This window comes from Microtus pennsylvanicus, chromosome 3 (assembly GCF_037038515.1).
Source record: "Microtus pennsylvanicus isolate mMicPen1 chromosome 3, mMicPen1.hap1, whole genome shotgun sequence".
Taxonomy (NCBI): domain Eukaryota; kingdom Metazoa; phylum Chordata; class Mammalia; order Rodentia; family Cricetidae; genus Microtus; species Microtus pennsylvanicus.
Window position 1 is genome coordinate 82,433,160 of NC_134581.1, and position 16,657 is coordinate 82,449,816.

Genomic DNA, 16,657 nt, shown 5'->3' on the forward strand with positions numbered 1-16,657 from the left:
TGTCTATTTCCCCTTCCCGGGGACATCTGTACATGTTTTTCTTAGAGTTCTTTGTTACTTAGCTTCTCTGGTGCCATTATAATACAATAAAATTGTATTACATTAATACTGTATAAAGAGAATATGTTTTTTATTCCAGTTGTAGAAGTCTTCTCTCAATTAAATTCTTCACATTCTTCTTAGAATAATAATTATGATTCCAGCCTGGGGTAAATCCAATGGTTTCACTTATGCCTGATAGTTCTTTACTACTGAGCTTCACAAACAGCATATTAACATTTTTATCCAATCCCATCCTTCACTCCCCTCTCCTTTTACCCTCTCATTGACTTTCATGCTCCCAATTTACTCAGAAAATTTTATATTTTCCTCATTTCTATATAGATACTTGCATGTCTCTCTTAGGGTTGTCTTTGTTGTCTAAGTTGTCTGCGTTTGTAGACTGTAGGTTGATTTTTCTTTGCTTTACGTCTAGAAGCCATTTATGAGTGAGTACATATTATATTTGCCTTCCTGCTTTGGGGTTACCTCATTCAATGTTTTTTTCTAGGTCCGTCCATTTGCCTGCAAATTTCAAAATGTCATTTTTTTTACCCCTGTGTAGTACTTTGTTAAGTAAATGTACCACATTCTCTTTATTCATTCTTTGGATGAGGGTCATCTAGGTTGTTTCTACATTCTGGCTATAACAAATAATGCTGCTGTGAGCATAGTTGAGCACATATACTTGTGGTATGATTGAGCATCCTTTGGTTATATACCCAACAGAGGTATTGTTGTGTCAACAATGAAAATTTAATAAGGACCTTAAAGATTTTATAAATCAAAGAATCCCAAAAAATAAAATACTAAGAAATTACTGTACCATTGATAATCAAAGACCCAGAATGTTTCTACAATGAATATTGTATAACATTTCTAAAAGAAGTTGATGCATAAATACACAAAGTAATCTTTGTTCATAGTTTAGATATGCCTTTATTAATATCTTCATTTACATTCATACAAGTACAGATGCACATGTGGTCCTGCATATGCTTGGGTACCCACACTCACTGGAATATGCACATTCCTCCCATACACAAAAAGTAAGGACTGAAGAATTAACCAGAACTGACAAGTTTGTAGAAGAAAACCACAAATTTCTGCTTAAAAAGTAATGGTATAAGCACTTAGAAGGATAGCCTTTGTTAATTGATCAAAGAACTTACTACTGCTGTGGTGCCAATACTTTCCAAAGCCATCTGTAGAATCAGTGTTATCCTTATATCAGAATGAGATTTTAATCTTAATATTCATAAAGAATATCAACAAACTCTAATTATTCAAAATCCTCTTTAAAAACCCTCAATTACTCCCATTTCCAAATTTCAAAGCTTTCCACAAACCCGATAAACAAAAGTTTGTGGTATGACAATAAGAGCAGGTAATCAGAGAAATGGTATAGCACAGAAAGCCTAGAAACAAGATCTTAGATAAAGATTTAAAAACATAGGGTTTGAAAAAGTTCCGAAGACCATCCCTTATGGGGATGGACAGTCTCTTCAGTTAGAATAACTGAATTTAGATATTAAAAATTATGTTGGACCCTACAGACACTGTATATCAGTTAATCCAAGTGGGCCAGATGCACTTGGTCAAGATGTAAAAATAAAAGTGATTGCGGGAAAACACAGGACCAAAACTTTACAGCCTCACATGTGGTGACAACTTCTGTACAATAATGTGAAAAACACAAAAGCTATAGAAAAATAAAAGAGTTTGTGTTTCCCTGATCACCAAGGAATATGAGAATGACCTTAAGTGTCTTTTGGCCATTTGAATTTCTTCTGTTGAGAATACTCTGTTCAGTTCAGTGCCCCATTTTTTAATTGGGTTAATTAGCATGTTAAAGTCTAGTTTCTTGAGTTCTTTATATATTTTGGAGATCAGACCTTTGTCTGTTGTAGGGTTGGTTACGATGTTCTCCCAGTCAGTGGGTTGCCTTTTTGTCTTAGTGACGGTGTCCTTTGCTTTACAGGAGCTTCTCAGTTTCAGGAGGTCCCATTTATTCAATGTTGTCCTTAATGTCTGTGCTGCTGGGGATATGCGTAGGAAGTGATCTCCTATGCCCATATGTTGTAGAGTACTTCCCACTTTCTCTTCTATCAGGTTCAGTGTGTCCAGCCTGATATTGAGGTCTTTAATCCATTTGGACTTGATTTTTGTGCATGGTGATAGATATGGATCTATTTTCATTCTTCTACAGGTTGACAACCAGTTCTGCCAGCACCATTTGTTGAAGATGCTTTGAGATACCATCTTACACCTGTCAGAATGGCTAAAATCAAAAACACCAATGAAAGCCTCTGCTGGAGAGGTTGTGGAGGAAGGGGCACACTCATCCATTGCTGGAGGGAATGCAAACTTGTGCAACCACTTTGGAAATCAGTGTGGCGATTTCTCAGGAAATTCGGGATCAACCTACCCCAAGATACAGTAATACCACTCTTGGGAATATACCCAAGAGATGCCCTATCATATGACAAAAGCATTTGTTCAACTATGTTCATAGCAGCATTATTTGTAATAGCCAGAGCCTGGAAACAACCTAGATGCCCTTCAATGGAAGAATCATGAAGAAGTGTGGAATATATACATATTAGAGTACTACTCAGTGGTAAAAAACAATGACTGCGCAAATTTTGCATGCAAATGGATGGAAATAGAAAACACTATCCTGAGTGAGGTATCCCCAACCCAAAAAAGATGAACAGGGGATATACTCACTGATAATTGGTTTCTAGCCATAAATAAAAGACATTGAGCCTATAATTTGTGATCCTAGAGAAGCTAAATAAGAAGGTGAACCCAAAGAAAAACATATAAGTCATCTGCCTGGATATGGGAAGTAGACCATCAGATGCTAATTCTACAGATCTTGTTGCCTACTATATTTAAAAAATTAGAAAATATAAATGTTGATGAGGATTTAATAATTTAGAACCTCATCGTAATGTTTACAAGATAATGAATGCTGTGCACTCACATCAGAGCTGAAGATGTAACCTTAAGATAGCACATATTTGTGAGAATTTAAGATTCCATGTTTTATATCCAGCATTACAAAAATTAAAATATAATACCATTTGATTGAATGTGAATATATTTAATAGCACCTTATGTATAATAGATAAAAAGAAGGGAGGAAATTCAATCTCCTTTCATTAATAAATAAGTAAAATACTATATAAAAATATTGGATTACTTTCTAATGTAGGAATCAGTCATGATAAGCTTTATAAAAAGCAAATTCTCAGTAGTTTTCCCTGAGGCAATACTTGGTTGCTGGAAGGACCACAAACTGAGATTACCCAGGCACCACCCAGGAAAAGACCATCCAAAAATTCCCTATTTTTCCAACCATTGTAAATCGGATCACCTGCCAGCACATATTCACCAGGATACCCCAAAACAAATGGCAGCTAATCAGGGGTCCTGGACCTTATAAATCCCTCACCCCCACTTTACTGGTATAAAAACCCAACTCTAACTGAGCTCAGGACTCTCTGATCATTCCAATACATTGGACACATGGAGAGTCCTAGCTTGAAAACTTGAAGAATAAAGGCTCTTTGCTTTTACACACAGGACTAGGTCTTCTTGTTGGTTTTGGGGGGGACTCTGAGGATCTGAGCATAATATCTTACCCTAAAGATAAATAAAATTTCCAATTTCTTTTCACCAGCATAATATTCAGTTGTGTGTATAATGCACAGTTTCAATATCCATTAAGCAGATAATGAACTTTAGGCTGCTTCAATTTCCTGTCCTTTGTGACTGGAAGAGCAATGAATGTGAATGGGCAAGTATCACAACAAAAAGATGTAAGCTCTCTGGGGACTTCCCCCAAGGCAAAATATGAGCAATCACATGGTAGATCTGTTTCTATTGCTAAGAAAACTCCAGGCCAATTTCAACATTGTCTAAGCTAATCTACACTCCCATCAACAGTTAATCAAGATTTCTCCTACCGGGCGGTGATGGCGCATGCCTTTAATCCCAGCAATCGGGAGGCAGAGGCAGGTGGATCTCTGTGAGTTTGAGGCCAGCCTGGTCTACAAGAGCAAGTTCAAGGACGGGAACCAAAAGTAAGAAGAAACCCTGTCTCGGAAATCAAAAAAAAAAAATTTATCCTTCCCCTCATCCATAAAAAATTTTTGTTGTCTTTTATATTTATATTCATGAGACTTAATTTTCCTGGACCAATTTCTGATTTACAAAATACTTTTTCTCTATAAGACTTGAATTTTTTCTGGAAACAGAGAAAGTGGCCCTTTGAACTCAGGATGTGTATGCTTATAAGCAGGGCAGAAGTGTGTCCAGGCGCTTCCTCAGAGGAAAGCATTTATATTGAAAAAGGTTCTGAGAAAAATGTATTATGCCCTTGAACATGACCCTGAGAGACCCACAATTACACTCATCCTTTCCATTTACTCTAGAGAATGTTCAGTCCATAGTGTAGATATTGAGATAGACTCTTGCCTCTCCAATTATCTTGATATCTGAAGGGAAATCTGTGCTTGGATTTCTCTTCTCTTCCTGCAATTAAGTGAGAATTACTCATAGATCTTGCGGCTGACAATAGTCTGTGTCTGAAATTTGTAGAGAGTTGTAGGAGGTTACCTCCAGTGCTGTGGAACTAGAAACATCACAGATGCTATTAAAAAAAACCTATATTTTACAAAAAGACTGATACCAGGAGACATGCTAACATGGAAAAGGGGAAATCTCAAGGGGTTTTAACTGAAGAAAAATTAAAGATAGTTAAAGAATGTTGGGATGGGTAAAAATCATCTTTTGGGGCCATGTGGTGCTGGAGCACTTCTTTAATCCCAGCACTTGGAAAGCAGAAAAAGGGGAAATCTCTGTGAGTTCGAAGCAAGTCTGGTCTACAAGAGCTAGTTCCAAGACAGCCCCGGCTGTTACACAGAGAAACCCTGTCCTGAAAAGCAAAAACAACAACAAAAAGAAATAGTCTTTTTTTTTTTTTTGGATAAAAATATATCCCAATTTGTTATCCAGTGTCAAGTGGTCAGGTATGAACTCATACAAAGTAACTGAAAGGTGTGTGTGTGTGTGTGTGCGTGTATGTGCATGTGCAACAACAATTAAGGAAATAGATGCCCTGAAGATTAGAGAGAACATCGGATGTGTGCAAGAAGTCTTGGAGGCAAGAAAAGAAAAATGGAAAAGTATGTAATTAATTTTATGTTAACTTTAAAGGATAGAAATGTAGCGGCGTAAACGAATGCAGACAGATTGTAAAAATATGTATAGTTTTAATGTAGAAATAGACTTACAGAACCACCGTTCCCGCGGAGACCAGGAAAGCAGAAGCGACAGCTCGGAGCACACTCGCCAAATTTATAGGCAGACATTAGCCCGAGGTGAACACGCCCCCTAAGGGGCGGGACTTATCCCTACATAGAAACATTAAATAAAAAGACTCCAAAATGTTTTAATGAAAAGAATAAAAGAAAATAAATATGATTATTTTCCCAATTCCTTTTCCTTATTCCAAGCATCCCCTATTTACCAACTAACTCCTAAAATAAACCAAATTAATTTCCTCTTTTTCTTTTACATTTATTGATACATATATATGCAAAAATTTATAACTAATTTATTCTAATTAAGATAAGCATTATTTTTTATTCCTTGTGGCTAACAAATTTCATGTACATTAATGAACATTATATGTACATATAATATGAATGTAGGGTAAGAAGCGGTTTTAACAATGGGGTGCAGATATGCTTTTATATGAAAATCATTTTATGACATATATTACTACATAAATAAATAAATATATAAAATATCAGTTTTCATGGTTAATATAGTGACTCCCTTTCCAAAAGGATAGCATTTGAATATATAAAGGTATTGAGGTGCTTTTCTTTACAACTTGGATCATGTTTTGCATTTGTTCTCTAGAGATTCTAAATTTCAGGCTAGTTTTTCTATAGGGAATATACTTGTTCTTGTGCAGATGGAAACATACCTCCCCAAATTCATCAATTATCTTTTAAAATATCTATAATTTCTTTATTCTTCTCTCATACAGTACATCTTGACTGTATCCTCCACTGCTTCCTCTCCTAGTCAGAAAAGTATTTCCCTATTCTCTCCAGTAAGAATGGTTTTCATCTGGAATACAAAGTAAAACAAATGCTTGGATAGATATTAAGAAGGAAAAACACTTATAATCTGTTGATGGGAGTGTAGAATAGGTAATCAATATGTAAGCCACTCTATTGCTTTCTCAACAAACTAGGAACGGATCTACCATCTGATTGCTCATATCCTGCCTTGAGGGATGTCCCCAAAGGAGCTTACATCTTTCTATTTTGATACACGCACACCACATTCATTATTTTTCTAAGGAACAAAACACAGAAAACGGAATCAGTCTAGATGTCCATCATCTGCTAAGTAGATACTGAAAATGTGTTATATACATACAATGAAATATTTTTCAGGTCTTAAAATATTAAAATTTCATTTATTTATAAGGATAAAAAATAGTCCAACTTTATCATATTTTGCTTATCTATTAAAGACATTCAATTTACTCCCATGTTTGATATATTATAAATAATATGCTATTAAATATATTCACATTCCATCATAGTACATAATTTTTGTAGTGCTGGTGATCATAGATGGGGTCTTAAACTCTCACACACGTACTCTATCTTCAAGTTGCATCTTCAGCACTAGTGTTTAATCTTTTAGTTTCTCTTCAGCTCTCAGTGACTATACTGCATTCATGTTTTTGTAAACATTGACATGAGATTCTAAATTACTGAATCTTCACCAAATTTATTTTTTCTGTTTTCTTTTTTAATAGTAGTCAGCAAGATATGTACAATTAGCATCTCTTGGCACTTTGGTTTAATATTCTTCCTGACTAATGATGGTGAGCACTGTTAATGAGCTCATAAATATTTGCATGTTGCTTTGTAGACATGCACACGTAATTCATATCCTTGTTCATTAGCAGGTTGCAATTGTGGGTTTCAATGGATTATCTGTATATTCTATGATTGTAAAATATTTTCTTCTGCTCAGTATTATAGCAGTTACTTTTATTATTGCCATGACAAAATACATGGCACTAACAACTTAAAGGAAAGGTAGGGGTTATGTGGCTCACAGACCAAGATGAAGAGAATCATGATGGGGAAATCAAGGGGGCAGAAGTAATGGCCCGCCAGTTGCACAGTTCACAGTCATTAAAGTGAAGAGATTGTCATTGTTTTTGCTTTGTTTATCCTTCTTATTCTGTTTGGAAAGTCAGTCCATGAAATAGTGCAATCTAGATTCACGGTTTATTTTTCCACCTCTATTAACTCAATCTAGAGACTACTGGACAACATGACCAGGAGATTGCCTCCCAAGTGATTACCAACCCACTCAAACTGATGTTATAAACCCTCATGAACGGACAGTTTTACTCACGTGAAAGAAGTCTGGTCATAGTGAGACTCCTCTGTTTTTGTGCTGCCTGTGCTTTTCATGCTATTGTACAGAAGTGATCACCGCATGTAAGGTTGTGAATTTTTGACAGTACATTTTCTTATAAATAATTTAATTTTAAATCTTTACACTGGGTATTGTGCCCACTTGGAGTAAATATACAGTGTCTGTTAGGGTCCAATATAACTTTCTTGCTTGTCTGCATTCAGTTTTCCAAGTTAAAGAAATTGTCCATCTCCCAAGACACATGGTCTTAGAAACTTCTTCAAACATTCCTTAACCCTTCATCTAAGATCTTGTTTTTGAGCTGTCTGTGTTATACCATTTCTTTGATTACCTGCCCTTCTTTCCATTCTGTACTCTTTTGGTTTTGGGTTTCTGACAAGTTTTAAAATGTAGATGTGATAGTAATCTAGTTTTGTTATTTTCCAAAATGGCCTGGCATATTCATAGTCCTTTGACATTATCTATGAATATTAGAATGAAAATGTCATTGTGATATGTGATATGCCATTGTGATATGCTAGGGATAGCAATGACTCTTTCGAATGTACTGACACCATAATAGTAGTAAATTTTCTGACGGATGTACATAACTTATGCTTCCAGATGGTCATATCTCATTAATTTCATTAACCAGAATTTTGTGATTTTCTTCTACAAACTTTTATTATATTTGGTTACTTATTTAATATTTACTGTTTTGTGTTTGGTATGTGTGTGCATGGGTGCATAAATATATGTGTACTTACAAGTGTGCAAGGGCACATGCAACTGTACTTTCCTGACTCTGAGCACAAGATATCAACCAATGCATGCCTAAGCTATGAACTAAAGATGTTTTTGTTTATTTATACACCAACTATTTTATCAATATTAATCAGTTTTTAGCTTATATACTTTGATGCCTTTGATTATGATAATAGAGCAATTCTTCAGTATTTTATACTATTTTGGAATATGGACTTCTTAAGTTTTTCATTATATCGTTAACAAATGGAATAGCATATTAAAGTAGCCCATATGAGGCCCTAGGTCTGACCCTAGCATGCAGGAATTAAAGTAATTCTTCTAAGAAATATTTGAAGAATTTCGCTGAAGGAAAACCTTATAAACAAAGAGGTTAAAATGAAATTCTACAAATGGAATAGAACATACTCTTCTTAAAACAGTATTAAATAAAATAATATATTTATTGTTCTTTGCAAATCTGTTCAACTGAACTGAACACTGCCTTCCTTCCTTTAATAGACGTAAGTGAAAATTAACCCTCAGGTGTGGTGAATTGATTGTCTCTGCCATGAACAAGTCTAGATTTCTCTACAGTTTTACTTGACATCTTTATTTGTTTCTGTGAGATCCAATTTTTTACGATAAATGTTAATTACATATACTTGGGTTTTTAACTCTTCATAGTTGCTTAAGTTCTTTTCATTATTCACATAAATAACACTCTAGTGAAAGTTGTATAAGAACATTTAATAGTGAAAATCAGGATATTTGCATGAGTATATAAGCATAATATACGGGTACATAAAGCAAGTACTATAGCAAAACTTTGATTAAGAAAGTTTATAATGGTCATGTGCATATGTAGATAAATATGGCTAGTACACATCATATCATTTTTTTCTTAGAGATTCCTGTGGTACTTAGCTTTTAATCCAAGGATTAACAAATATTAAGCAAGGACTCAGTGACATATTTTCTCAGTTTTTTTCTTATATAGTTTTTTTAAATTAACCATGCTGGCATTGACCTACTGAATGTAGTAAGATACCTCTAGTTCATTTCCCAGCTTCCCTAACAGAAATAATCACACAAAATCTATATTATTTGCAATACCATTTGGCCAATAACTTACGTTTATTGCAAGATAGCTCTTACACCTAGAAATAACCAATTTCCATTATTTTATATTTTACCATAAGGCTCATGGCCTACCTGCAATGTTCCTAATGGCAGCTCATGTCTTTCCCCTCTGGCAGCTCCATGGCATCTCCTTGACTCTGCCTTTTTATCTCTCAGCATTCAGTTTAGTTTTCCAAACCTAATTCTACTCTGCTTTGTGCAGGCCATAGACAGTTTCTTTATTAACCAGTGGAGTTCACTGCATACAGAGGGGAATCCCATATCAACATAATGCTTTCTCCATCAAGCAGGGTTACACATGTGTTTTGATGATTGTTCTGTGGACCAGTCTCTTATTGTGACTATTTTGAAATAATTTCCTGGCTTTCTTCCCTTAGGTTTATAATTTCAAAACTATGTGAAGTTTTGTTATCAGCACATTGGCCAAGGAAGGAAAGAGAAAAAGTGAAAAGTACAAAATCTCCTGTTTGTTTATTCCTGACAAGTCCTGCGACAGCTCACCTCAATAAACAGTGGGAAATGTCTATCCTACAGAAGAGTACAGTCATGTCTGCCTGATGTCATAGGCATCTATATGAACCATGTGCATGTATTATTTCTGATTATGATGCTTCATTGATATATGAGATGGAATCATTCCCCTTAGATGGAGAAAGGTTTTTTTTTTTTTTAATAATCACAATTTCTACTATCCCCCCATAAACTGTGTAGAACAACCTCTATTTAGAATGGAAAATCTTGCAATAGTTATAGCAGTTTTTAATGTTTCAGGTGATAATTTAAAATGGTGTTTGACTATAAATACTTTATCTACTCACATTGATTCACAGAAGAGAAAAATCGAGCCCTTCAGAAGATATGTGGAAATAATATCAGCACAATCCATTTTGTCATATATTGGTTATCTTGTAGAGAAATTTCATATGGGAATTCCATATAAAATCAACCACAATGAAACAATTTATTTATCTATGGATCTTCCTTCATGTTAAACTTTTCTTTCTGTAAATTATCTTAAGCTTTTTAACCTATCCATAGAGATGTTTCAGTACACAATATTTCAAGAAAGTTCCAAAAATAGAAAAAATTCATAGAAAGGGGTTTCATTTGCCTACCCTTTACTGTCTCAAGTATTTTTTCCTATTTAGTGTCTCAATAACCACTCATTCTATTCCTCGACTTACCTGTTTTCACTCTACTTGAAATCAACAAATACACTCTATCTTCATTTCTATATAAAACAATCACCATCACTTAAAATACTATTAATGTACTGTCATTGTGGGTGTTAAGAATAATGTAAAATGAAAAAAGTAAGGTAAATATTTGCAATGCTCTACTTAAGAAAGTTAAGATTTAAAAATAACATGATTTTCAGAAACTCTCCATGATTCTTAGCAGGAAAAGTCTCCTATTTACTCATTGTCTGTCTTTGTGTCTTATCGTTTAAAGCCTGTGATTGGCACCCTTTCTTTCTAGATCTTTTCTTGAATTACTAGACCCTTAAAACATTCAAAGTTTTCCATTTTTAATTTTGCATATAAACTAAACTTCTTATTGCAAAAAATTATCTTGCATGAAACGGGGAAATTATACACATTCATTAAGCTATTGATCACGAATAAATCTTAATGATCACATTGTCAGTTGAAGGGATATGTTGCTTGCCAATGGAAGAAAGACAGACAAGAGCAGAATCAGCAGTTTGAATTAAACATTCAAAGAAACAACTTCAAAATGAGACGCCCCTACATAGAGTGGAAACAAGCATAATAGTGTTTCTTCATTTGATAAATTGAGAAGCCATTTTATATTATGAGAATAAAAAAGATAAGCTTGCAATGACTGGAGGGAAATGAATAAGTTGTTTTATGTAATTATTTTAAATAAAAAAATACAATAGAAAATGGAGGAAATGACAGATAATTAAGAAGACAAACTATCACAAAATTAAACCAAATTTAAAAGACTCAATTTTTTTATGATACAAAAACAGCCTAGAATTCATAATTATTCCAAGAGTCTTTGGCTGTTCAAAAACTGGGAAAAAAAGTAGCATATTGTCTAGAAAAGAAAAAAGAGGTAAATTCTACATCTTAAATATCGCCCATAAGTAGAAACAATTTCTGTGCCCAGAATAAGAAATTAAATACAACTTGACCAGTCAAATGTTTCTGCTGCTTAGTGTTTTCCTAAAGGCAACTTTAATATCTTTGTTCCTCAAGCTGTAGATTAAGGGATTCATCATGGGGACCACATTGGTGTAAAGGACAGAATAGATTTTTCCTTCATTCACAGACCCAGATGAGGAGGGTTTGAAATACACGAGCGTAGCTGAACCAAAGAACAGAGAAACAGCAAGGATGTGAGAGCTGCACGTGCTGAAGGCTTTGGACCTGCCCTCAGAGTAACTGATGCGGAGGATACTAGAGATGATAAAACCATAGGAGGTAAAGATAGTTGAAGTAGGAACAATTACATGGATGCTCCCAACAACAAATACTACAAGCTTGTTGGCATATATGCTTGTGCAGGATAGTTGAAGCAAAGGAGGAATATCACAGAAGTAGTGGTTGATGGTGTTGGCATCACAGAAGGTCAGTCTCAGCATGCATGCAGTGTGAGCCACAGCACTAGAAAATGCAATAATGTAGGAACTAAACATAAGTATCAAACATAGTTTAGGAGACATGACAACATTATACAACAGTGGATTACAGATGGCCATGTAGCGATCATAGGCCATTGAAGTCAACACATAGCATTCAGAAGTAGCAAAGAACATAAAGAAATAGAGTTGGGTCATACATTCTGTGTATGTAATTACATTTTTCCTTAATATAAAGTTCATCAGCATTTGGGGAGTGAACACAGAACAATAGCAAATGTCTATAAAGGACAAGTTAAAGAGAAAAAAGTACATAGGAGTGTGGAGATGAGAATCCAGCACAATCAGAATTATCAAACACAAATTTCCCAATGCAGTGACCAGATACATTGCTAGGAACAGAAAGAACAAGGGCATTTGGAGTTCAGGCTGATCTGTTAATCCTACCAGAATGAATTCAGTCACCAAAGAGACATTTACTGCATTCATTCTTCTGTAAGTCAGTCTGTGGAAACAAAAAATGGAGGTGCCTTAGAGGATGATCCATACTCAGTCGTGGATCCTTCCCACCTATGAGTTATATGTCAGGAATGTTTCTTCTAGCCCAGACTAATCATACAGAATCACCTTCTGCAGCCACAAAAAAAAAAAAAAAAAAATCCAAAGTCTGAAATCCAGTTTTACCAAATTTTAGTATTTTTGAAAAAGAAGACTGTAGTAAGAAGGGCTCAACCTTTCACCCTGTCCTGTTTTCCTTTACTACAACATTAAAATTGGTAGCATATGCCTGGACAGTACAGTGCTGGCTGCTGCTACAGATTCATCTTTGCTGTGGTATGAATAGAAAACATGTGCCTAATTTAAACTTAAAAGAACAAGAATAGGACAGAGAAAATATGTTGCCTGTTCTCATGTCACAAAGTCATAAATCTGGAAGACTTGAATTCTGACCATGGAGAACTGCAGTGGAAATGCTGCAACTTACTGGCAATAAATGCCTCTTAACACTATCTGATGCTCCTGATGTCTCTCTTCTGAAGGTTTTACTTGTGTCTCATTTGGTACAGGAAAAAGAATACACTTGCTGAAGCCCATTATATATTAAAAGATATTTAAGGGTATGGAATCAGAAGGGAGAGAAGGTGGGGAGGATTTATGAGGAATTGAATGAGAGGAAACTGTAATCAGAATATATTATATGAAAAACTGTATTTTCAACAAAATAAAAATTAAAACAGATATTCAAGAGAGAGAGAGAGAAAGGAAAGAGAGGAAGAGAGAGAGAGGTCTGTTACTATACCTTAAATTCAGAATCTCACCATTTTTATTCCAACCCTCTTACTTTCCCATTTATTTCAGTTTCATGTGTATAAATAATTCATATTTGAAAGTTCCAGATATTTTAATTTAAAGTAGATACACATATGACTTAATTTTCGTCGACCTACTTCTGAATTGCAGAACATTATTTGTGATTAAAGCTTTGAGTCTTTTCTGGAAGCAGAGAAAAGGCACTTCAACCTCAAGATGTATGTGCTTATAATTAGGACAGAAGAATGTCCTGGCTCTTCTACAGATGAGAACATTTAAATCAAAGAAGAAACTGAAGAAATTGTATTACACTTTGAGACGTGATCCTAATTTCCTCAGAGACTCACAATTACACTCATCCGTTCCTTTCACTCTAGAGAACATGTATCTCCCAGTGTAGATAGAAAGACAGACTTTAGTCTCCCCAATTATCTTGAGATCTGAAGGGAAATCTGAGTTTGGCATTTTTCTTCTCTTGTTTCCTACAGTTGATTGGGAATTGCCCCTTGTTCCTGCTCCTGATTAATAAATTCTGTGCCTTTAAGTTGTAGAGTATTGTACAAGTCACTAACAGTGCGTTTCACCCAGAATCATCGCAGATGCCAATTAAAAAGTGCATTTATGAACAAAGATAAAGTGAGAAGACATGTTAACATGGGGGAAAGTCTTAAGGGGCCTCAGCCCATGATGAAGAACTTAAGACACCCAAGAGCACTGAGAGTGTTACGAATGGTCTCTTTGAGAGAAGAAACATTCACCAATTGACTATCCAACATGAGCTCTGAACTCATTTAAAGAAGTAATATTATATGGGCCCAGAGATTGTATTTAATATATTTAGCAAAAATGTGAATATATGTCACAACAATTAAGGAAATATAAACTCTAAATTTAAGATAAAGCAAGTGACTGTGCATGGGAGGGGTTGGGGTCAGGAAAAGGAAAGTAGAAAATTTATGTAATTATATTTTAATTTTAAAAGATAAAAATATTAAATAAATAAAAACTGAAAACTTGCAATAATGAAGAATAAAATAAAATACAAATGGATCATTTTGTCAGTTCCCTTTCTTTACTGCAAGCATTACTCTATTCATCAACTGACTCCCTCTAAATTACCTAAGTTCATGACCTCTTTTATTTTTATTGACACATATATATGCAAAAATATAAAAATCAATCCAGTCTCAGTAAAACAAACACCTTATTTTTCCTCCTTGTTTTGAACAGACCATATATATTTCTGTTCAAAACAGAAATATATATTTCCAAGTTTATATGTAAATATGATATAAATGTAGGGGAACAAGGAGGTCTAATAAGCACAGGAGTATGGGACTGTAAAATGAGATGTGAACAGGTAAGGAGGAAGTTGATTTTTTTTTGTCACAGGTTTTTAAATGAAAATCTTCTTATATCACATAGTAACATTTATAATAAATATATACAATGTATATTTTGAACATTAATTAAATTGAAGTTGACACTTCAGACAGACATTATATACTTGGAAACACATACAAATAGGATGTCTTACAAATTTATATAGCTCATACCATACAATAAAATGTACATTAATTAGGATCCACAATCTTGTATGTTCTAAGCTTAAGGACATTCTCTTTTGATTCTGAAGAACTGTGACACTTAAACTTGGCCTTTCTTCTATGAGGTAAATTATACACAACAATAATAAAATAGATTGACAGATGCTTGTTTATTTTGTAAATTATTCCAGACTTCTTCAAAGAACTTTCATTTTTTATAAAAATAAAGTTTACTTCCTGCCTGTTGGTTTGACTGCTTAGCTTCAGTTCATCCAACCGAGACTGTAATAAAGTTTAGAGGATTCAATATATATAAGGCTCCGTTCATTCTAAAGAGTATCTAAATGTACCCATATGGGCATACACAATTGGAGAAAGCATTTTTAGTAAAGCCTTAGCCATTTCTGGTTTATTTAGATATTCAGAAAATTGTATTACTATTTTTAAATTAGTATTATCTTCAAATGTATCACTTATGATCCAACTATATTTGAGTTTATCTAATATATATATATATATATATATATATATATATATATATATACTTCATTGATACTGAATGTCTTCATAATAGAGCACTATACCATTATTTAACTTCCGCTACTAACGAAGTATAAAAATATTCTCTTTGCACATTCAACTCCCAATTGTTCTTTCCCTCAAGTCTATCATTATTTTATTTGTCTTTTTCTATGCCATTTGCATACATTGCAGCTTCCAATACTATGAAAATTAGTCACCATAAAACATGCTTCCAGTTCTGTCCAAAGACAGTTTATCTGTATTCTATAAACAAAGGTACAGAGAGTCTTAAGCTACTGGGACGTATGCAGAGGACGGAATAGTATTGTTTGAGGCCTATAGGTCCTTCCTTTTGGACATTTTTAGGGAAGAATTCCATAACATTCATTGGAATTTTATTTGACAAATCAAGGATTCTAGGACTGTCATTTATCCACTTGTGCTTGAATCTTCATGTCAATATTTATAAAATTTTGTGTTAAAAGTAACTTAAAAAGTCAAGGGCTTCCATGTGGTTTCTTCATATATCCTTGGTTTTTATTAGCTCTTACCCTTTATTCCAGTTTTTCCTCTGCCCCTGCTCCCATCCCTATAATATAACTATTGTAACATATGATCCTGGACTATATGCTATATCATATTTTAGTATAATAAGTAGTATCCACTTTATACATATTAAATAATTTAATTTTTCTTTATTTTTGAATAATATTCAATTATCTATATGAAACTCATTTTCATTATATAATTATTACCTCATGGATATCTAGATTATTAAATTTTACTATGTATTGCCAATAAAGGAAAATGCACATGGGCTTCTAGAATGTGTGCTTTAGAAATAAAATTCTTTGTGTATATACCAATGGGGCATACCTAAATCTTATGATTCTATTTATGGTTCCTAAGTGTAAACTGGTTTTCAAAGTGATTGACTATTTTTGCACACAAACTATATCAGTGGTCCTCTTTCTCAACATCAAAAGCAACATTTATCAAGATGTGATCTTTCTTTTCTTTTTCATTGAAAATAGTGTTTCATAAAATATATTCTGATCATAGTTTCCCATTCCCCAACTCTTCCCACATCTTTCCTGCCCACTCACCCAAATCTATATCCTTTCTTGTTCTTTTTCATTAGAAAACAAAATAATAATAAGATAAAATAAAAGTAAATCTGACTAGATCAACACAAATGAAAATGAAAAGTAAAACAAAGCCAAAAATAGCACAAATAAACACACAGATGCAGAGAGAGAGAGACATAAACACAAAC

General features: G+C 34.0%; 1 protein-coding gene across 1 annotated transcript; it reads right to left on the minus strand.

The window, feature by feature from the left end:
- Positions 1–11,557: 11,557 nt before the first annotated feature.
- Positions 11,558–12,490, minus strand: LOC142847158 (olfactory receptor 8B3-like). Its single transcript, XM_075967886.1, has one exon. The coding sequence runs from the start codon at positions 12,488–12,490 to the stop codon at positions 11,558–11,560; it is 933 nt and encodes a 310-aa protein (XP_075824001.1).
- Between the last annotated feature and the right edge of the window lie 4,167 nt (positions 12,491–16,657).